Source organism: Scardinius erythrophthalmus, assembly GCF_964197995.2.
Source record: "Scardinius erythrophthalmus genome assembly, chromosome: 15".
NCBI lineage: Eukaryota > Metazoa > Chordata > Actinopteri > Cypriniformes > Leuciscidae > Scardinius > Scardinius erythrophthalmus.
In genome coordinates this window covers 16665931-16690331 of record NC_138235.1, presented here as the reverse complement: position 1 = coordinate 16690331, position 24401 = coordinate 16665931, and the positions used below count along the sequence as shown (strand labels likewise).

The following is a 24401-nucleotide window of genomic DNA, read 5'->3' as shown; positions in this document are numbered from 1 at the left end:
GGAACCCCATTTTTTCCTGATGTGCATGAGCACGTGGTGAAGTCGTGGGTGGCCCCGCAATCGGCGCGTACCCTCACTTCCACCCAGGCCATGTTTGCCCCCGTGGACGAGGCGGGGGACCACGGCTACCTCCGCATCCCCCCCGTCGAGGAGACCGTCGCCGCGCATCTCTGCCCGTCGGCTCCCGCTCTGGGCTCGGACCGCAACCTGCCGTCCTGAGCTTGCAGAAATTGGCCCACCAAGCTAACAAAGCCTACGGTGCGGCGGGGGAGGCGGTGTCTGCACTACACGCCATGGCCGTACTACAAGTGCTGCAGGCAAAGCAGCTGAAGTCCCTGGATGGCGCCGCCTCTATCGATGCTGACGCCATTCGGGATCTTCGTTCGGCCACAGACCTCGCGCTCCTGGCCACGAAGCGTTCGGCCCAGGCTATTGGCCGTTCGATGGGGTTCTTGGTGGTGCTCCACAGACACCTGTGGCTCACCCTGTCGGACGTGCAGGAAGCTGACAGGAAAACGCTGTTGAACGCGCCTATCTCCCCTGCAGGCCTGTTCGGAGACGCCGTCGAGAAAGTCACTGAGCGTTTTTCTGAGACCCAGAAAAAGGCAAAGGCTATGAGCCACGTTATTCCGCGGAGGGCGCCCCCGCCGCCGCAGCAGCCTCGCTCTCGCTCGTCTTGCGCCTCGGGCCGTCGACCCCAGGCTGCGGCCAGACAGCAGTCAGCGCCCCGCCCGGGACCGGATGCCAGTAGAGGCCGAAGAGGCCAGTGGCAGGGAGCGGGTAGCAAGAGAACGGCTCGGAGGAGCCCGCGCAGAAGACCCACCGCGTCCCCCGCGAGGCCCAAGCAGTCCTCCTGACCGCTCGGGCAAGAGGAGAAGAGAGCGCCAGGTTGGCCCCGCGCCCAAGCGACGCGCTCGAATGCACTCTGTCCCTCAATGTTCTGTGAGCGACACGAGCAGTTATGTTGTGAATGTTGTAAATGTTTCTTGTTCAATAAAGCAAATTACCACTTCACAAACAGAGCTCTTTTCCCCTCTTGCACCTCACACTGTGTTACCCGCCCTGCCCTCGAGCAGCGCAGAGTCACGGTCAATAGACATGAATGTTCCCAGCCCTTATATAGCGGCAATGACCGCAGAGGTGAATACCGCAGGTTTAGATCAGCCCACGCTCAGTCGTTTTCAGGCAGCGTGGGAAGCTATTCCGGGCATTTCACCATGGGTGTTAAATATAGTTCGTCACGGGTACACACTTCAGTTCAAACGCAGACCACCCCGCTTCCGCGGTGTAATCCAGTCGTTAACTCTGCCCCAAAACGCTCATGTGCTGAGGCAAGAAGTGTGCAGCTTGCTCGAGAAGAAAGCGATAGAGCCGGTTCCCCCGAGCGAGAGGGAGAGCGGGTTCTACAGCCGCTACTTCGTTGTCCCGAAGAAGGGAGGGGGTCTCCGCCCCATACTGGATCTGAGACCCGTCAACAGAGCGCTTCACAAACGCGCCTTCAGGATGACTACTCTGAAACAGATCCTCGCGCAAATTCGCCCCGGGGATTGGTTCGCTTCAGTAGATCTGAAGGACGCTTACTTTCACATTCAGATAGTAAAGCGTCACAGGAGATTCCTGAGGTTTGCGTTCAAAAATTCGGTGTACCAATACACGGTGCTTCCGTTTGGACTAGCCCTGGCTCCCCGAACATTTTCGAAATGTGTAGACGCAGCACTTTACCCTCAGGTCGAGCGGGATGCGCGTCTTGAACTATCTGGACGACTGGCTGGTTCTCGCGCAGTCGAGAGAGACACTGGTCAGCCATGTGGAAGCCCTCCTTCGACACTTGGAGAGGCTTGGGTTGAGGGTGAACGTTCAGAAAAGTGTGCTCACGCCGAGTCAGACTACCACATTCCTGGGAGTATGCTTGGATTCGGTGAAAATGAGAGCGCGCCTCACCCCCGAGCGAGCGGAGGCTCTGAGTTCTTCTCTCGGTCGCTTCAGACCTGGCAGGCTCGTCCCACTGAAAGAGTTTCAGAGACTGCTGGGTCGCATGGCAGCGGCTTCTTCAGTGTGTCATCTGGGGTTACTGCATATGAGACCGCTTCAGCACTGGCTGAAAGTGCGCGTCCCCCCGAGTGCGTGGTATTCCGGCCACAAGCGCATTATGGTCACTCACGGATGCGCCCGCGCCCTGGCCCCGTGGAAGAACCCGGATCTTTTCAGCTCGGGTGTTCCTATCGGTGTAGTGACACGGCGTGTGGAGGTCCTGACGGATGCTTTGTCCACCGGATGGGGAGCGGTCTGCTTGGGCAAGCCTGCCTCGGGTCGGTGGTCAGAGAAGCAAATGGAGTGGCACATAAATCGCTTAGAGTTGGAAGCGGTCTCTCTAGCTCTAAAAGCTTTCCGGTCTCGGCTGGAGCAGCGGCATGTGTTGATTCGGACCGACAACACGTCTGTGGTCTCGTACATAAATCGCCAAGGCGGTGTACATTCCAGAGCCCTATTCAAGCAGGCGGAATCCCTGCTGCTGTGGGCAGACCGGTTTTTCCTCGAGATGAGAGCGGCACATATCCCCGGTGTTCTAAATCGCGGGGCGGATATGCTCTCGAGGAACGGGATTCCTCAAGGGGAATGGAGGCTTCACCCCGGGACGGTTCAGCTGATATGGAATCGTTTCGGCAGAGCGGAGGTCGACCTCTTTGCAACGAGCGAGAACACGCATTGTCAGATGTTCTTCTCACTGTCCCGTTCCCCCTGGGAGATGGACGCGCTAACTGCACGATGGCCGAAAGTCTGTCTCTATGCCTTTCCACCGGTGAAAATTTTGCCCATGGTGTTGTGCAAAATCAGGGAGGAGAAGGCGGCAGTGACTCTGATAGCCCCGTACTGGCCGAATCAGCCTTGGTTCGCGGATTTGATAGAGTTACTGTCAGGGCAGCCATGGGAGATTCCGCTCAGGAAGGACTTGCTGTCTCAGGCGAGCGGATCGATCTGGCATCCCAGCCCCGAGCTGTGGAGCTTACATGTGTGGCCGCTGCAGGGTCGCTGAGCGGGCTGGATGCGCTGCATTCGCAGGTTTTGAATACCATCGCGGAAGCACGAGCCCCGTCCACTAGGCGCCTGTATGCTCTGAAATGGGGTGTTTTTTCAAAATGGTGTAAGGATGTCGATATAGACCCAGCGAGCTGCTTTGTGTCGGATATTCTACGCTTCCTTCAGTACAGGATGGATGAAGGGAGCCTGCCATCCACTCTGAAGGTATATGTGGCCGCTATTGCCGCTTTTCACGCCCCTGTTGACGGTCAGTCTATCGGTAGACATGCGTCGGTGACACGGTTCCTCAAGGGAGCTAGGAGATTGTGCCCTGCACGGCCGCCTTCGGTGCCGCCGTGGGATTTGGCTTTGGTCTTGGAGGCTTTGTCACGGCCGCCTTTTGAACCCTTGGCTTCGATTGCCATTAAGGAGCTTTCGGTTAAAACGGCGCTGCTTCTCGCTCTCGCCTCGGCGAAGCGGGTTGGGGATTTACAGGCTTTCTCTGTAAGTGAAGAGTGTATTCGCTTTGGACCGGGAAACTGTAATGTGAAGCTCAGGCCGAGGCCGGGTTACGTCCCTAAATCGCTCAATACCCCGTTCAGAGCGCAGATTGTTTCTCTGCCTGCCCTGTCCGCTGAGCCATCAACCTCTCAGGGTTCGGATGCTCAGAGTGCTGTTTGCCCAGTCTGAGCGCTCCGGGAATACATTTCTCGCTCGGCCGCTTTTCGTCAATCGGACCAGCTATTTGTGTGCTTTGGTGGGTGCAGTAAGGGACGGGGGGTCTCTAAACAGAGGCTTGCTCACTGGATTGTGGACGCTATTGTTTTGGCTTATGAATGCCTGGGGCAGGAATGCCCCCTTAACGTCAAGGCCCATTCGACTAGGGCAATCGCCTCCTCGTGGGCCTGGACTAAGGGTATGTCTATTCAGGATTTATGTCTTGCGGCTGGCTGGTCTTCTCAGAACACATTCGCCAGGTTTTACAAGTTGGATTTGCCCTCTGTAGCGTCTCGAGTGCTTTCGGTGAGTTGATTGTTTTACACATGCATTGAGAGAGCTGCTCTGCGCTTTGCCCAAGAGATGTTCTATGTGCTATTATGTGTGTTTTTAGAATGTGTCACCGCTATGCGTTGGCCTTCTCTTACTGTTGTTGCCCTGTTGTGCTAAACAGTGCTAACTTCCCCAGTTTACACTGCTCGGGATATGCAAATTATGGCAGTGTTTTGTGAGCTTGTGATTGGTTCCTTTGGACCTATCAGAGGTTAGAGGTTCGCCTTGGTCGATCTCGGCGTATCAGATGCTCGCATGCTGGGGGGGCGGTGTCGGTATTGGGTTCTGTGTTCTGTGGTTGTTATGCGGCCACGGCGGGATTCTATACAGTTCCCATATACGACATCCGTAATGTCGAAGTTCCGTAGCCTTGATAGGGAACGTCTCCGGTTACTTTCGTAACCTCGGTTCCCTGAAAGGCAAGGAACGAGACATTACACTCGCCGCCGTGTTCGCTTGATTTAAGCGTTTCTGTTCGATTCTGAAATGGAATTGACGCTGCACTTGCTTTATACTGCACAAGGTTCAGTATTTGCATATTTTGCGTCAATTGGCCAGCTCTGCTGGCGTTAGCCTATAAGATTTCAGCGGAAGTGAAGGATGAGAGGAGTTCCCATATACGACATCCGTAATGTCTCGTTCCTTGCCTTTCAGGGAACCGAGGTTACGAAAGTAACTGGAGACGTTTTCCACTAAAAAGCAATATTTGCCTCTTTAAACTGATTTAATAATAAAAATAAAAATATGAATCTAAAACCACCAGTCACGGTCTTAATCAGTTGTGTCAATGATTTGCTCAAACAGCTCATTCATTCAGTCATTAAATCATTCATTTAAAATTCATTCCAAGTGTGGATTCATACAGTACAGAAGCACCACTCTGTGTTTTGCTCAGAGACGCAAAACGGCTATGCTGTGGTTTCATTTGAACATTTTCATTGAAAATTGTAAAAATACAGCACTGTGCAAGATCAATTTATTAGCAAGCTTTCGGTCTTGCGACCTTCTTCAGGCATACAAACAAAGTGAATGTGGCCATACAAAAGGGCTCTTGCCAATCACCTCTCCTAATTGCATAATACCAGACACCTGTGTTAACATGGCTAAGGCTACAGGGATAGGGAACATGGGAAATGTAGTTCAACATAGCCTATATCAAGTATAGCCTTATAGGCACAGGGTCTACTGAAAACAAAAAACATAAATTACATCAAAACTTCAAATAGATTAAAACATTACAAGATTACATTGCATCGACACAAATAGAAAGAAACCACTATTATATGCAAATATCAGGCTATGACCATCATAGAGCATAGAATAGTCTATAGTGATGAGATTAAAGAAACACGCTCATATCAAACTCCTCATTGAGACCCAGTGGTTGTAGAGCTTCTAACATATAGATCCAATACAACTCTCTCTGACATAGTCGCCTGTCAACATCACCTCCTCTCTGAGAAGTAACCTGTTCTATTCCCTGAAACCTGAGGGAGGATAAAGGATGCGAGTGGTTATTATTTAAAATGGCGGGCAACAGGATAATTCATATAATTTCGTCTTATTGAATTTTTGTGTTCGCTAATTCTTTGCTTCAGAGGGCGAGTAGTTTTTCATTTTCATTGAACATTTTCATTGAAAAAGCAGAAACAGAAAATATTGAATATTAACTCAATGTTAACTTGTTTATTGAACAGGTTTATTGAACTGTTTTATTAAATCAATATGACATTCGCAATCATGCAGGTATTTATGATAAACAGCCCTCTTGTTCATGTGATATTGCAAAACTAGCCTATATAATTTGATATAAGACAGAACTTTGTGAGGGAAAAATTACCCTAAATATCTTGAATTTCAGAGCATTCTACCGGCATTGAACTAGGCTACGTCACACAGTGAAAGCGGCTATTCTCAATGCGTGATTTTGTTTGTTTTTTGCAAAGTGTGTGACATACTTTACAATGTCAGCTGACATATTGTTAAAGCTATTATTACGATATTATTATTGTTGTAGTAGATTTGCACACCCCTAACCTTGATATACACCAAATAGCAAAATTTGCATTGATTGAAATGATTGGGGGGCTTTTGGTCAACATTTAGAAACTTATAAATAGGCAAAAGCCTGTGTCTCTTGTCTCTCAAGCTGTGTCTTTTGACAGATCACTGACCCTACACACTGTGACAGATCGACATTTTCCCTCTGAGTGACTCCACTAATCCATCTACCACACACACACATGGCTTTCTGTCTCTGACTGTGACCTTGTCAACACTTGTCAGCCCTCCCGTGGACGCCATCCGAAGCCCCGTGTTCACCTTGGATCCTTTTGTTCATCTTCTCTCGCATCCTCAACCCGATAGATAGTCAGTCAAGGTCCAAGGGAACTTACTGAAGGCAATAGTTAACGTGACCTGGCATGTGTGTGATTTAAGACAACCGAGAAATTTTACTAAATGCCAAGTCATTACGTATGTGGATAAAGCCTTTAAACAGGGAAACAGAGACCTGGGCATAGTAGCTCAAGGTGTACAGAACAGTTATACAATCATGTTGGGACAGCAAGTCCATCCTTTTGTATCAAAAAGTTTAAGTGGTTTCAGATCAGAAACTAAAGCATACAGCAAACATATGAGTGCAAGCATGATTTAATGTTTCATTGTCTTCCAGAATATGTGCTTTGAGTTTTTCAGGCTTAATATGCAATACACTACCGTTCAAATGTTTGGGGTCAGTGCAATATTTATTTAATTAATTAATTAATTATATTCAGCAAGGACACATTCAATTGATTAAAAGTGTCAAAGACATTTATCATAAAATATTTCTATTTCAAATAAATGCTGTTCTTTTGACTTTCTATTCATCAAAGAACGCTGAATAAAGTGATTCAGTTTCCACAAAAATATTAAGCAGCATAAGCCATAACCATTTTCAACATTGATAATAATAAATGTATTATTGTAGTGTTATTGTTTTAATTAGAGGATATTTATTTATCGAAATCTGGAATGTTCCTCAAGAGTCTCAAACTCGGGTCGCCTGAAGCACAACTGCACTACATCGAAGCACTGCCTTCAAGGCTATCGGCTTCGACAATTAGAAATATTTTTTTATGAAGTTATAGTTCTTAAATGATAGCTATAAAGGGAACGGAATTTCATTTAAAACTGCCTTCTCAAGTAAGTTTACTAACTTCTGGTTAAAGCCCCGCCCACTTCCAGTTTCATCCAAATACAGATACGATCAATTTTGAGATTGTTACAAATACAGATTCAAATATTGGCTCTGCTGCACACCCCTAGTAATGATGCTGAACATTCAGCTTTGCCATCACAGGAAGAAATTACATTTTAAAATATGTTCAAACAGAAAACAGTTATTTTAAATTGTAATAATATTTCACAATATTACTGTTTTTGCTGAATTTTTGATCAAATAAATGCCTTGGTGAACATAATTTCTCATAATTTCTTCTTTCTCAAATTTTTGAATGGTACTGTGCTGGCCTGTACTAGAAGAGTTTGTCCACTTCTCATGATCCAGTTAATTCCTGATGGATAATATAGTCACCCAACATGTTTTTTTTTTCTTTTTCTGAATATACGAGTGTGACTAAGAAATGAGTCACGTTACAGTAGTAAAATCAGTTGCCAATGCCGTTTCATCTCTTCCAGTTTGCCCAAATGGTCCATGTGCTTTTAGTGTATTGGCCAAGAATTCACATTTGCATGCTTGCATTCTGCAGCAGCACATTTCATCCCTGATGGAGAGGAACATAAAACCTTTATTTCACCCCAGCGCCATTGTAAGGTTGACATAAGCCTACATAATGCCCATACTGAGACAGTAGCATGCATTGACCTTCAGGACTGACACAGGGAGTTAAACCATGAATTCAACATGAGCTCATCTGAATTCTGCTAGCAAGGACAATGGGGGTTTTGTGGTGGTTATTAGGCGGGATGTTAAACATCATCTCTCGCTCTCTCTCTCTCTCTCTCTCTCTCTCTCTCTCTCTCTCTCTCTCTCTCTCTCTCTCTCTCTCTCTCTCTCTCTCTCTCTCTCTCTCTCTCTCTCTCTCTCTCTCTTTCTCTCTCTCTCTCTCTCTCTCTCTCTGTGCCCTCTTTACTGTAATTCTGTATTCATGAGCATTTGGCATGCTGAGCCCTGTTCCCTGTTGGTCAATAAGTCATTGCTGGCTGTAATGATGTACTAATCCATTTCTATCCTGTCTCTCTCTCTGCAGTGACGGGCAGCTGTCAGGATTGAGGATGGATGAGTTACAGGATGTGCAGTTGACTGAGATCAAACCCCTCCTGACAGACAAGGTAAGTTCACTCACACACACACACATTGTTACAAATGTTATTGATACAAATGTCTGATTGTGAATGTCAGCGCATCCCCTCTCTATCTTTAACTAAATCTCACCCCTCTACTCCAGTTCTCTCACTCTAAATAGCACGACTCGATCCCAGGCTCCTCAAGGCGCTCTTCTAAGGGCCGGTTTCCCTTGGATACCAAGCTTTACCGGAGCAATGAGATCAGAGAGATGATGTATGAGTCTCATCGGATCCTGATCTCAAAGCCTCTGAAATCACCAGCTTCAAATAGAGCCAAAAATGAGCTGGTGTTGTATGTGTGTGTGTACTGTCTAAAGGATGCATACTGGTACTTCCTTTTGTTTGTTCCGTATGGCTCTCTGAACTGTCTCGGATTAACCCTGTAAAGCCTGACATTTGAAGTAATAGTCCGAAAAAAAATCTTTATTTAACAGAATCCAATTTCCAAGAACTACAACAAAGGCTCATTGCAAACGGCTAAAACGAACGTGATTTTTCCGGGTCTTATGAAGTCACAATGTTACTCATTTAAATAATCCCTGCCCACAGAAAACACAAAAAAGGGGATGAGGCTTGGTTGAGCTGCATTAGAGAAGACGGTGGTGTTGCTATTTTTTTTTTCCACACCCCAGTTCCAAACCCTTTTGTTTGGTGGATAACATTGTATCTATAATGTATAAGAAAATTACAAAAAACACACCGCTCTGAAACGTCCTGTGAAATCCGTTCTGCATGATCCTCTTCTTCGTTAACATTGTCAGGGTCTGAATCAGGCTCGAATTGGTTTGAAATTGACGCCATCCTTAATATTTACACTAGAGCAGAACTTAGTTATGGAGGGGTGGGACATTTCCCAAACACTCACTAAGCGCTGCCAATCACAACAGACTGAGCCAGCTAACCAATCACAGCACATTTCGTATTTCGGAAGGATTGGCTTCATCGAAACAGGAACTAATGACACGTTCAAGACAGACCGGGAAAAGAGTTGCTGTAATGTAAAATATGTGGGAAAAAAATTGTTTTTTGAACAATCAAGCATGAAAACAGCCCAAGCATTCTAGTACACCCCAAAAACAAAATCAAGACTTCGTAAAAGGGCATAATAGGACCCCTTTAATGTTAATGTTATGTACATTAATGGCATGTGGAAGTGGAAAGCTTTGTCTGTGGTCTGCTTGTAATTAGCTCATCTGTGACTGATGTTAATGCCAGGTGTAACATGGGACATTGTGTCTTACATGATCTGACGTTTTAACGTCACATGCTTAACCCTTCAGACCAGCACAGCTGATCTCTTTCTCTCTCTTCTCTTCTCTGTCGTTCTTTCCACACAGAATGGACAGAACTTCCAGGACTTTGATTGTCAGGTAAGAGTCTCTTGTGATCATTAGGCCTTCATGTACTCCATATAACCTCCTGAAGCATTCACCCACAGTCATTAATCTACTCCTCCAGCACTATTGCTTGAATTCCCAGCACTGTGTGATGGTGGTGAAAGATTCTTGACCTGTACTTCACTCTAGAGCAGTGAAATTCACTCTTGTGTCTCTTTGTTTTTCTGTGGGTGTGTGGGAGTGTTTGTGGGTGGTGAGTTGAGCTGCTGTGTGTTATCTGCTGAAGAGCAGGATTGGACTCAGGATCTTAGCACGCTTCATCATCATGCTTATTCCATTATAATTTCTCGCTTAATTTTTTTTAATTATTAATTTCTCCAGTGGCAATCATTCAGTCATTCAGTATACAACAAAATAGTACCAATAAGAATGCAGTAACAATTTTCAGATTTTAATGCAATGCACGAAAGTGGTGGAAACTTCCATGTTATCAACACAATTTAAAATTTGTAATTACTAAAAACTATAATAAAACCATAAAAAAATTAAAACAGATTTTAAACTGGGCCAACTTTGTTTCTTTAACTGTGTGCAAATTAGTTAAAACAAATCAGTAGTTACTTAAGTAGTTAAATTACAATCAGTTATACAATATTTTTTATTACTATATCATTTCATGAGGATTAGGCAAATATATTTTGTGTATGGTTTGTGAATAGCATGTTTTTTTGTTTTTTGTTACCAGTTCACTTACCATTACATCTGAAGTTGAGTCTTTAAAGGGGAACTTGGCAACTATTTCAACTTAATAAAACCGTTTAGAAATCATTTGGATGGTTAAATAACCTGTTCTGGTGAAAATGGTGACTTTCCCCGCTCCCCCTAGTGTTCCCAGGTGGAAAACCAACCTTGCAACATGGGGACTAACGTCCCGGTAAGCTGGAAATAGGAAGTCTCGTGAGAAGCGAGAACGAGAGAGAAACACGAACTGCTTTACGGCAATTCGACATAAACAAGCACGTTCTATGATCCTGTGTATGATGTATTACCCACCTCGGTAGACATAGCTCCACACGATAAAGTTGGCCGGCTCCGATAATAACAATTGAAAATGAGCAGCGGTAGAAAGGGGAGGAGGGTGGCGCAAGTGAGTTTTTTTTACGACAGTGTTGTGAAATATACGCCCCACAGAAGAAATGGCTAGAGTTGCCAAGTTCCCCTTTAAGGGAAACCCCTTTCTCCAACCAATCCTGAAGCCCTTATAGAATCACAACATTTAGCCTATGGCCTAATTGGCCAATGGTGTTGAAGCCCGGTGGTGCAGAACACCATTTACCCAGAATCGCTCTCCTTCAAGACTCCGGCCTTCCCTTGTCCTGATATTAACAATTTTTATTTTTTTAGGGTTTTGTCACAATTGACTGCTCATTTCGGTTGTGTTTATTCTCCTACCCTAGGCTCTATCTTTTCCAGATAGCAGCACATTGCTGTCAGTGCTGCTCACCAGCTCTTCATTATTCATTGTCCTCTGCATTCTCCATTGTCTTAAACCTGATCAGATTGACATTTGAGCCCTAGCAGGTGTAGGGCAGTTGTAGTCCAATTTCACCCAGGAAAAAGCAAGTCCTAAAGGCCATGGTACACCAAGCCAACGACAAATAACCACTGGCTACGAAAGCCGACTTTGTTGTCGCCTCGCGTCAGCTGCATCTGGCAAAAATCTGCTCTTGAACAAACCAAAAGGACTAGGGCTGACTGTCAACTAGTTCTGCGTCTGCGTGTGAGGAAATAACTGTCTATAGCAGCAGGTATCAGTAGTCTATTATCATCATTGAAAGATATACAAACTGTAAACAAACCGGCGCTTGCTTACCATTTTGAATATCAATCATACTGATCACTTTCTTCATAGCAGGCGGCTCATGTTGTTATGAAATATTTGAATGCTCAGGTAAGATGACATAAAATAAAAAAAGCCTTATGTCTGTGCCATCTGGACTTTGCTCGCTTTCATCACTTTTGCTTTTATTCTCGTGTACTGACTCGTTCGCTAAACTGAACAGCCAATCAGAGTGATCTCTCTTGCGTGTTTGCTGAATCGGGCGAACTACCCCTGACGCGAGTCGACGTGTGGAACACACTGCAAAACCAGCCCGACAGATGCTTGGTGTGTCACGGCTCTAAGTGACGTGGGTTTTCTCAAGACAAGTAAAAGTGTTCTCCGTCCCCCTTTAAGAGGCGATGCCAGACCAAGTGATTTTAGCTAGATTTAACCATTTTGACTTTCCACAGCATTTAGCAAATTCCAGAAAATGACCAAACAAGCCACCAATGTGTTTTTGTTTGTTTAATTTTTATGGTTTTTACATAGTAAATTAGCATAAGTGTCATTTTAATGCCCATTTTCTTAAAGTGATGTTTTGCTCATAAAACAATGATTATTGATTGACTGATTTATTTGCTTTTTTTTCATTGAATACAACATATTTTGCTGGTTGTTGTGTTTTAAAAAAAATGTTATTACCATTTCACAGGAATTTCTTTGTATCATTTCTTAGTTATATAATGCATGATTTGCATATTTTTTAACTGAAATGGCTGATGCCACCAATATTAAAAAATATTTTCAGATATAAAAAATCATTTTATGAATTTTCTTTTTTTCAACAAAAGGAAATCGATTTCTATTTTTATTTTTAGCCTAAACACCTACTGTTGTAGAACTTGCCCTTATCCGTTGACTATCAGAATTTCAGATCTTTCAACTCCCTGAAAAGACTCATTTATCTGAGGTTCAGCACTCGTAGTGAGTCTCATTTGGAGTATTTTTAGAGTGTGGTGAATTACACCGTAATTTGTCATAATGTGCACCAGCGAGGATCATGCCAACGTTCACAGGTTTAAATTTAACCTCGCCAGGTACTTTAGATCGGCATCTCAGGCGAGAATTACATCATCATCACACATTCACAAACCTGAGAGGATGCTTGAGTGTGTTACTAGACATACAAATGGAATATAGACAAGGATGATGAGGAGAGATGGGTAAATGGAGTCGTAAACCATAGTGTTTGTACATGGAAAAGTTCATCTTTTTTTCTATCGGGTTTCTACTGGAGCTGGTAACTATGCAACAGGAGGACTTGAACTATTACATAACAAAACATCTCTGAACTCCTCCGAAGAGAGAAAGAGGAAACTACTATAAAAATGGACCAAAGTAAATCTTTAGCATCTAAACTCTGCCTGAAGAGTCTAGGCTGAACGGTTCCCTGAAGCCCCATAATGCCTGATCTTTTCCTTAGCTTTTATAGTTGCCAGCGTTTTGAAGAGCAGTTGCTATGGTGACGGTGTGGCTGTGGAGTGTGAGATGTGAATGGGTCTCTGTGGATGATGTAAGCTGACACCTGTTGGGCTTCTCCAGAAGAGGGCAGTGTAAATACATGGAACAGACGAGCTGTTCTCACACAACGCATTGTTTGGTTCTGTGCTTGATTTGTACAGTGTGTTTCAGATTTTTTTTTTTAATGAGATACTTAAATGAGCCTAAATGACATCTGTTTTGTTAATGCCGTTTGGTCTTCTAGCCAAACAAATAGCAAACAGCATCATTAGCTGTGCGAGCTTGTTTTTCTCTCCCAGTGTCTAGCTGATAACACAGCATTGGTTGTGAAGGGATGTGGCATTGGGTCAGATGGCACACGGGGCAGCGGATGTGTGTAGTCAGGCGTGACGCTCACTCTACCGGAAAAGGCCAGGCACAAGAGATGACCCTTTACTTTCATTATTACCATCGTATCTGCTGTATGCTACAGGTTTTTTCTTCCTCTATTGCTCGTAAACAAAAACATGTTTACGGGTTATGAGTTTAATCTCTAGCTGCAGTTATGTAATTCACAAAGCTGGTGATATAAGGTATGAGAGACTGCACCCTATGCCATTTCCCCCCACAATAACAATCTCGAGTGCCTTTTGAAAGACTGTTACAACTATACATAACACCCCAGGTGAATACGGTAAAAAAAGTAAGTACTATATCAGCATACTTCCTCCCCAGTTGTTTGATCACATTAAGAATTGCAAACATTTGGCAAAACGAGGCATTATCTAATTAAATCTGCATTAATTTGCATACTTTTCTAGAACAAAATTTTGAACATTGGATGAAGTCAGGTTCAAAATCTTGTATTTTTTGTTGTCGACATATTGGATTTACAGGTTTTTACAGAAGGTAGATTGGATATCTCTTTTTATCCCTCCATAACTCAGAAGATACTGTCTGAAAGAGCCTGACATTTTTTTTCATTATTCTTTTTTAGGAATAAAATGTTATGTGTATAAAACAAACCACTCAGTAAAAACCTTCAGAATATAGATAGGAATAAAACTGTAAAGTTTGGTGTATGTACGTGTTACTGAAACTCATTTTGAGAAAACGGCCTTTAAAGGTATGTACTGTAAGTGAAATCTACAAACGCAAATAGATAAAGTGCTATAAAAGATACACTTAAAAGTGTATTTTGGATGTTTTCCTTCCACTAGTGACTAGTCTGAAAAAATAATCAATGTAAAGCCAAAAAAGCCCAAAATCTCAAAAATGACAGATGCATGAAAAAAGTGTTTTTGCCCGTAGCGTCTCGCATAAAACATTTTTTATAAAGTTTAAAAAATGCATTAAGTTAATGAGTAATTGTTTTTAAATAACTCGGTGTTGACTAAAATGAACGTGAATTAAGATTTTTGCCATAATTGATCATCCCTGCTTCCTTCAGAAGATATAGTCCCTGAAAGAGTCATTAAACTACAGTTAATAAGTGACAAGGTATTTCAATACTGTGTATTTTAGCATGATCTTTCCATGGCATTGATTTTGGCCAGTGAGTATTATAATATCTATTTTATAATGATGTTTAGGCCTATGCAGTCTTTTGGCCAGAGCATAGCAAAAGCATTTTTTTAGTCTTAGTTCATGATACTTATATTAACAAAACGAACCTTTTTGTGTTGCCAAGTGCGCTTGCCGCAATAGACATTTTGTGATGGAAATAAAGGCAAGTAGTGTGGTGATGCATGCTGCCCTCTGTGGGTCATCAAGAGTATTGCGTTCTCTTTTAAAATCACGCTTTGTAGTTGTCAGACACTGAAGAGACAGAGCTGACATTTTAATGTCTGAGATCAAACATCCCTGGCTCTCTCATCTCTGTCTGACAGCGTGTCAGATTTGGAGCATGCTCAACTGCTGCTGTGCAGGATACACCTGCTGCTTGATGTGGCCGCTCTCAAGCACACACTCCTGCGTACAGTTACACTGATCAGGGGTGTGTTCCAGCACTGGGGTGTGCACGCGTGGGCCGCTGCACGGGGGGCTTTCTTTGCACTTTGGAGGGAAATCCTTGTTCTCCCCACTCACTCATCCATCAGAGCCTCAGGTGCATCCTGGGACAAGGTTACACCGGCTGAAATGTCAAGGGTTAACCCATCTTTTTGGGTTATGCTCATATGTGATCATTTACATTCTTGATCATCATGCAGGTTTTATTCCTCATGTGCTTGTGATCCTCATGGCCTTTGTTGCAGCTCGCAGGCTTTTTGTTGTGAGTTTTTATTGTTCAAACGCGGTGATTGGAAATTTGCATCACAGAATGTTGATGTGATTTCATTACAGGAACAAAAGGAATGATGATATAATATTTACTTATGGTGGTTTGTGTTTGACTGTCTTCAAGGTCTGTTTCCATCAGAGGTCATGGTTTTGTGGTTAGTTAGGTGTAAGGGTGGGTTAAGGCAGGGCTCGACATTAAGGCTTGTCCGCTTGTCCGGGACAAGTGGATTTTTTTTGTAGGACAAGTGGAAGAGAAAATTAGTTGTCCCACTGGACAAGTTAAATTTCAAACAAAATAAAATGCCATGTTACTTCACGTCATGTGCCGCTCATTACGTCTATAATTTTACAGATTTAATTTTACCGATTTGAGACGTCGCATAACTGCCAGATTCAAACTGTGCTTTCGCGCGTTGGCTGGCGCTGAGCCAGAGTCGGACGCGTTCAGCGCTGTCATATATCACAACTAAGCAGTGTTTTCAACCTCATAATGTTTATTTTAGGTTTCAGATATTTAAATACACATAAGCACGAGTAAAACAATACATTTTGAGTTTGTAAAATACACACTGATGTCTGTGGAAGCAGCAATAACAATCTATTCAAATATAATTTGCCGACATGTGTTATTATCAGACAAACATAGTGGAAGTAACTATAAAGTTTACTCTATTCTTCTCAGTTCACCGGCCACTTTCTTGCATTTATTTCGGGAGAAACTGATGAATTTCACGTGCTGTAAATCCAACTGACAGGACAACATTGTGGCGCCCATCTCATGTTATAGATCGATTATTTATAAAGGTTTTTAAACAACCAAACACACTCACTCACACGTATTTGAGAATCGGAATATCAGATTGGATGATTGATGACATGGTAAGCAAGTTTGTGAATATTTTGAATAAAAAAGGAAAAGCGAAATAAAAGCGACACATCAGTCATTCATACAGTGACTGCGGTGTATCGCGTGACGCGTCGCCATGGAAACATTAAAGGGAACGTTCGCCTTGAAAAAACTCACTCGGGGGGAGGGGGGTGTCGTGTGTCAGTTAGAATATTTTAAACTTACGCGTGAAAGGGTTAAAGAAAAGATCAAACATAAATATTTGTGTGTGCTGTAAAGTGGTTAGAAAAAAAATAAATCGGAATCGGCAGGTCAAACTCAATGAAAAACTGGAATCGGCCTAGAAAATTGTAATCGGTGCATCTCTATGTTTACAAAATTATTTTAGGTATAGTATACAGAAAGTCTAGCTAGCTTGCAAATACTGAGGATACCTACAAGAGTCACCACTTCCTCTGGTTGATACACTGCACACCAGCGTGCAAAGTATTACTTTGTATTATGGAGTCTGGCGATCCTTATTTCTTGTTGAAGGGGAACTCTGTTCTTGGGACACGTTCCTTTCTACTGTTTCAACTGAATTTTATTAATATTGATAGTGTTTGGATGCTTTCAATGGTTTGTTCGAATTCTGCATTAACAAAACACACACAAAAAAAAAAATAAACGATAAAATTATAACCCGGACAAGTGACTTTTGTGCATGGACAAGTAAAACATAAATTTACTTGTCCGAAGGACAAGTGCCTCAAAAAGTTAATGTCAAGCCCTGGTTAAGGGATAAGGAAAAGGTCAACAGATCATTTATAGATGTAATTACCGAAATTAATTACAGCTGTAATATATGTAGGTATTTTAAAATATAAGTACAATGTAATAATATACATGTGCACATTAAAGTTTAACCACCGATTTTCAACCTGCTTTGTATTGTTACAGTATCAGTAGTAAATGTACACGTAAATGAACAATGTTTACTCATTTTCTATGTTTCTTGGACCGAGAAATTCATATTTATTTGTCACCAAAAAGTATTTTGAAAGCTCCAGGGCTTTCATGAAAACTATATTATTCCTCATTTTTGTATCCCGCCCACAGACAGTCGGATCAACAGAGGGTTATTAACAGAACAGGAATTGTATCAATGAAAATCATCATTTATCTACTCTTTAAACAGCATTATGGTAAAAATGGAACAATACGGCAACAGTTTTAATTCTTACCTGTACATGACTGTGTTTTGCTTCGGGAGGCTGGACATAACTGGCAGAACGGTTTCTTTTAGTTAACCTCCGTTTGGCCTAAATTTAGTGCACATAAACTTTGTGGTGCTTATTAATGTTTTTGTGCCTCTTGTTGGGCTTGACAATAACACAGAATAGTATACGCACAATATTGGATTTGGATTGGTCTTGTCTGACCGATACCCGATCCAGGCAAAAGTGGAAGTATATGGGAGCCACGAGCACTGTGTTTTAGACCAGGGTTTCTCAACCTTTTGCCTGAAACACTGCACTATATTATACGGGGTCTAGAGCCATTCCATGGTTTAAGGTACAGGTGAATATCTAAGTCGGCAAATTCAAGTTCACATAAACTCTTCTCCAAGCTGAGGCTGTCTGTCATTCTCCATTCAGCATTCGATGAAACTCTCTCCAAGATTATTCAATGTTTCTATTATTAGGCCTATACTTGATCTGTAGATAAAGGTCTATGGTTTTGCATAAAAGGACTTTATCTTGCTGGAGTTTATTGCTGTTTCTAAATCTAAATAATATTATATTACCTGGGAAAAGTTATTTTTTTGTTGTTTTAAATATACCTTTGACGCTTTGCAGACTCTGCTGTGTGCGTTTGTGTTTTGGAGGAGGCGTGGAGACACTGAAGGAAGAGTGGGATCTCATGATTTCAAAGCTAGCTTGCTATTGCTATTGCTATTGCTCTATGAAATTGCCTTCCCTACCTTTAACTTATTGCTCTCCTAAATGTGTTGGGAACTTCAACATTGTAGGGAGTGAAATAGTGCCTAAAAATGTCATTGAAACTTCTTGATGCAAGCCAGAAATGGTTTTGTATCATAATGCTAAACATTTGAAAACCTCATACCTGTAGGAAAGTGTCATCTTATTTCCACTAGAAAATTGCAGTTGGAAACACCGCCTCCTCATTGCTCAGCACAGTTCCCCAGCGCTGCAGCCAGGCTGCGCTCTCCGGACGGGAAAACCAGAGGAGGTTAAGCTCAGGATTAACCAACCCTGCACTGTGGAAGACAAACACATTTCCCACACCAGTACCTTTAATATATTCTCCTTTTACATTTTCTGTCTTGAAACACAATAGCGTAGACATTTGGCGATATTCGTGCATGCATTGTCGCCATATGGAGTTCCCGTCCATTCCCGTCACTATGGCAACAGCAGCTTGGATGTTACCACTTGTTCTGTTCACTTGACGTTTTCACTTTTGGACGGAGTTATCCTCCTCTATTAATTACATTTCCTAGTAATCACCCTTATCAACTTGCACATTCGCACATTGAAACAGAAGCTGAGATTTACACAGCCCACCCCCTCCACCTGACCCTGTAAATCCAATTAGAGCCGCTTGAGTGCCCTCCATATCTAACACTCATCGCTCTCAAACACACTCTCCGGGCATTTAAGCGTCTGCTTTGCTTTGGATCCCTCTCTTATCCTGCAACGTCGGCTGCAATTGAGGGGGAAAAGACCTTTTATTTGTTATCGGTGGGTGCTCAAAGCAACGGGCTGCCCTGTTGTCTTGTTCCTATCTCTCTTGTTTCTCTTAATCGCGACTGCCCCCTCCCTTACCTCCTGCCACCGCCCCTCTCTCTGTGGAGAGTGAGAAGAGGGAACAGGAGAAAGCGTCTGTTCTGTGATCGCTGGATGAAACATGACAGCAGAGCTGGACATCGACCAGGTTTCCTGTGCAGTGACTGCCGTGGTGAGTGTTAACGGAAAGAGTGTGTTTTGTCACGGAGTAGCCTGTTGCGCTCCCTCTGAAGCACCAGCGGGAACTTTGCAGATGAGAACAGTTCAAGTTTGAGTCGTGTCTGTCGTAGGTAGTGTGGGTGAACGATGGGCGTTATCTGCCTTTTGTCTGACGGTTGTTTACGTGTGGTGTGTGTGCTTTATCTTGTGCTTTCATGTGTCTGTAGTGTCAAAGGGAGGCCTTTGAGTGTGAGTGTGTGTGTGTGATGCTGTAGTGTTACTTAAACAGTGGAGCATGGTGATCGCAATGGGTTCAATTGTCAGGGAATGCAACTGATAAAAATTTATTGATTGAATGTAATGCAAGTCGTTGTGGATAAAAGCATCTGTCAAATGCATAAATGTAAAGAAATGTATATGTTATGTGAATAGTATAATATAATTAATAACAATTAAATGATTTACTTAACACATATTCCAGGTGTTATTATGCACGCACTGTATACATGATATTCATTAGTAATTTTCTGTAAAATAACTGCAATAATTTGTTCTACGTTTTTAAAGCCACTTTTTGGCTGCCGTCAGCAATCCCTCTTCTTCCCTTCAAAATTTTAATTAAGTGCTGCTTATTACTGCATACTGCCACTTGAGATGCAGCATGGATAATCAAATGATGACACCTACTTAAATCAAATTTTGGTCATCTTATTGGCAAGCTGAAAGGAATAAAATTTAACTATTCATGCCTCTCCAGTATCAATGTAATGCATTTTCCATCAGTATAAGTAATTGCATTGGGATTGTCAGTTTGCCCATTTAGATCACATTCTTACTGTTTTACGCTTGAACAGACACAAATAAAATCTGTGTCTTGTAGAAGCTATGCACAGGTTTACTAACCTCCCTAATTTAATAACTGCTTTTAAATTCACATTTATTTGTATAGCACTTTTCACAATGCATATCATTTCAAAGCAGCTTTACAAAAAGTGCATGTTTCTACATTACAATTTAGAGTAATTTGTTATCAGAGGGGACTGTGTCCAAGTAAAGACAATATGTCCAGAAATGTACAGTTCTAAGATAATACAAATCATGCAGTTAGCTAACATGTATTAATTTAGGCAGAAACAATGATCTCATTAAAGCAGTTATAACAAGTTGTGATCATAATGATTACAATATAGAAAATTTGTCAGTGGTGCATGTTGATTCAGAGATTTTCCTCCTTTAGTGTTCTTAGATATTCTAGGTACTACCGAAAGTCCAGAGTTGTGTAACCTTAAAGAGTGTGATGGATTGAAGCACAATAGAAGATCGGTTAAATACACAGAAGCTAAACCATGATGACATGGTGTGAACGCAACACAAGCTCATTGTTTTGGTTCAGGAGGAACTGTTAAAGCGGCTGCTGTTTGTGGCGCTCGGTGACTGTCTAACTCTGCATAGCCTCAAGAAATGCGCTGATGATGTGCGATGTCTGGAAAGGCATATGTTGACAGGCAAGTAGGACACATAATATCATTACATTTGGACCAAATGCAATGACTGGATGAACATTTATTGGTCCTGAGATTTCCACAGAAGAGATATGTAATTTAAAAAAATATTTAGACCACTTCTATTATTGATTGCTATCAGGATGTAAAGGGAATTTCAACCAGAATAACAAAGTGTTTATGAAAAAAGAAGTGCCTACCCAACCTTTAAATAAACAAAATACAATCTAATACAATCTGATAGGTACGATCTAAACCACCTTAATGCCTGTCTCTGAATACCAGTGTAGTTTTGTAGTTGATCTAAAAGTATGTCATGATCTAAAGAGTTTTCGTGGTTTACAGACCAACAAGAGACAGCTCCTTGTGATTGGAGGAGATTTGGACTCTCTCTGCAACAGATACGACACTGACAGCTGCCCAATCTCTTTGTCAAGTTCTCTTTCTACCATCTTATCAGAGTGCTGGTCTTTGACAGATCCCTGACACATGTCTGAGCTGCCCTCAGGCGCAACCACATCTACACTTCTGTGAAAAAAAATAATGCAGCAAGCAAAAAGTGGCAAAATATTTAGGCCTAGTGGTCTTTTAATGGTCTTAACCATTTTATTAACAATCACTGGTCAGGAAATTAGCAAGAATTTCAGAAATACTTTAGATAAAGTAATTTGACATGAAATAGCCTTCCTCTTTGCTTTCTTTAAATATTTAAGCCATGAAGGTAAACTTGCAGACAGCTTTTTACAGGAAGAAGAATCAGTGTTCTTCCTCTAAGTGTTAATGGCTTCAAACAGTTCATGAGTAGTTGAAAATGTCTCCCAGTTCGTTTGAGTTTAATGTGAGACCAAATATTCACTATAGGGTTCAAATCTGGATTCTGACCAGGCCAAACATGAGCCTGATGGACTTGTTCTCAAAACACTTCTGGGTTGTCTTTGCAATTTGGACAGGGGCATTATCTAGCTGATAAATCACTTCTGATCATTCCTCTTTAGATAACAGCTTTTCAATTGTGGGAAGCAAATCATTCTGCAATATTCTCCTGTACTCCAAAGCATGAGGTAGCTCAGTAATACCAGCAGCTCCTCACACAACGGCACAGTCTCTTCCTTCAGGCCTCATTGTGGTGGAGATGTATTTATTATTATGTTTTTCAGCAGATTTTCAAAGACACTGCTCTGGAGCATCACCATAAAACTCGTGTTTCATTGATTCATCACTCCACAGTCCACACACAACTCTGCTAAACCACTCTGAATCAAACTTCCCATAATCTGCCAAAAACTTCTTCTGTTTTTGATGTTTTTCTGAGACAACAATGGCTTTTTAAGTAGTGCATTTGCTTAAATTGAGCTAATTTCCTGATCAATGATTTGTGGTTAAAACAATTAAAAGCTTAGTGTTTAGCCATTTTTGTACCTTCAGCTTCATACAAACCGCTTACTTTTCCATGTCTGCCCTGCTGCTTGTGGTCGACTGTTGTGGTGTAATGTTGTCTTAGTAACTGAGTCTATTTGTTGCAATATGTTCTTGAATTGACTAAATAAATTAAAATAGCAACTTAGCAAGTGTCAACACAACAGAAGTGATCATGTTGTTGCTGGTTGAAGTACTTATGACTTATGTAATACCAGTATCCATTAATTAAAAACAAATTTAAACAGTATGTTTATTGCATGTATGCATGTATGTGTATATATACATTTTAAAATATATTTATAATTTATTTATTTTTTATTTATTTTTTTACAAATTAATACTTTTATTCAGCAAGGATGCAATGCATAGTTCAAGTAAAGACATTTATAATGTTACAAAAGATTCTATTTAAAATTAATGCTGTTCTTTTGAACTTTCCATTCATCAAAAAATTTAGAAAAAAAAATGCATCACTGTTTCCAGTAAAATAATAAGTAGGACAATTGTTTTTAAACATTAATAATACTAATCAGAAATGTTTCTTTCTGAAAATTCATTACCATCTTTACCATTACAGGAATAAATTACATTTTAAAGTATACTAAAATACAAAATTATTGTTGTAAATTGTAGTTATATTTCACAATATTACATTTTTACAGGTTTTTTTAATCAATTAAATAATCATTGTTACGCATAATAGACTTCATTAAAACGTAAAAAAACACACAAGTTGTTGTTGTTGTTATTATTATTATTATTATTATTATTATTATTATTATTATTATAAGCATACAAAATGCATACGGTAGCAATCAATTTAGACTTGCTTTTTCTTTAGATACATTTTTATTTCCGATGGACGAGTAGCTGTGCAGCACGTCAAAAATAAACTGGGTGTCCACCAACCATTGGCAGGTTGCAACAGCCGTTTCCATTGTGCACAGCTTTGATTATAAAGGGGAGTGATCACATTTTGTCATGTCACAACGGGCTGCTCACGTCCAGTGTAGAAATGGTGCCACTGTAGAAACACCTGTTTCTGAAGACTGTTTGAATGATGCATCAAGAGATCAGACAAACAATCACCGAACATGAGATGTCACGGAGAGCAATAGGTGTGTGTGCACACTCAAACATAACCGCCTTGTCTATTTTTAAATCTGCTGCCTTCAGTCGGTGCGGCTGTGGTTTGCTACAGGTGTCAGCTGCTAGCATGATTTCTAGATCTCCTGCTTAAGACATCACTATCAGAGACATTACCTGTGTCTGTTAACATCAACTATGAGTAGAGAAATTATTTAGCTTTCTCTTCTTGCCTTTTATTAACGAACACGCCTGCGCATAATGACCTTCAGTTAAGGTCATTGAGGTCTTGTGTGTTTCTGTATTTAGTGTGTGTGCAGTCTGCAGGTTTCCATCGAAATAATGTCAGACTCCTATGGCGCGTTTCAGAGCTGCTTTTGGTGAACCTGCAGGCAGATATATCCAGAATAATGAAACCTCACGCTGTGTGTGGAATGAGATTAGAGCCGGACCTGCTGCTCTCCTGTTCTTAGGAGTCTAAATTGTGCTGCTAGCCTCTCGCCTCAGTCTTGTGGTTCAAACCTCATCCTGTTTGTGTGATCTTGTAGCTGAGGTGTCCATTTTGTCCGAGGCGGCAGGTTTTTTTTTACTTTGACGTATAATGCAGTGGTAGTTGTGGTGATGTGCAACAACAAACAACATCAACGGTGGGCCGAAACCTACACCACAATGAAACACAAGAGGGTGACTAACGTTGACATTCATTTGTTTGGAAACAGGCTTGAAAAAACATTGTTAATTGTGAGCCTGCGCCTGATAGGCTTTCTGTGGTAGACGGTGTTACCTGTGTTACTCTGTGTTCCTGTGTTCAGCCATACACCGATTACATTACTTGGCCACCAAGGCACTGCTTTTTTATAGAAATAAAAACCATTTAGTTCAGTTGGACAATGGACGTAACAACTATATACTGTAAGTGTTTGCTCTGCTCCATATAGCACGAGCTGTCAGATTTCACTTATCACGTGACTAGATTAAAGGCCCGGGTATAGTTAATTTTCCGCGTAAACAGTTGACGTTTTTGTGCTTTTATTGGTAATTCACATGTCATCATCTGATTGGTTGCAGGAGCACGACATTGAGAATCCTAACGGTGTCCTTCACGTGACTTTGAGAGGGACCCCTAAAGGCAACCGGCCGGTCATTCTCACCTATCATGACATCGGACTCAACCGTAAGTTGTCACGTATATTCAATTTTCCTGTGTTTCCAGTCTCAGAACGTGCCATTTGAGTTCACCTA

At 41.8% G+C, this 24401-nt stretch overlaps 1 protein-coding gene across 2 annotated transcripts in view; it reads left to right on the top strand.

Annotated features, from left to right (window-relative positions):
• ndrg3b (ndrg family member 3b) overlaps positions 1-24401 on the top strand; it is a 64867-nt gene that overhangs the window by 19539 nt on the left and 20927 nt on the right. For both annotated transcript variants that reach the window (XM_081387373.1, XM_081387372.1), the window contains exons 2-4: positions 8322-8403; positions 9756-9788; positions 24228-24333. In XM_081387373.1, the coding sequence (XP_081243499.1) occupies positions 8347-8403; positions 9756-9788; positions 24228-24333 (196 nt within the window). In that variant the 5' untranslated portion in view covers positions 8322-8346. The remainder of the gene's footprint in view (positions 1-8321; positions 8404-9755; positions 9789-24227; positions 24334-24401) is intronic.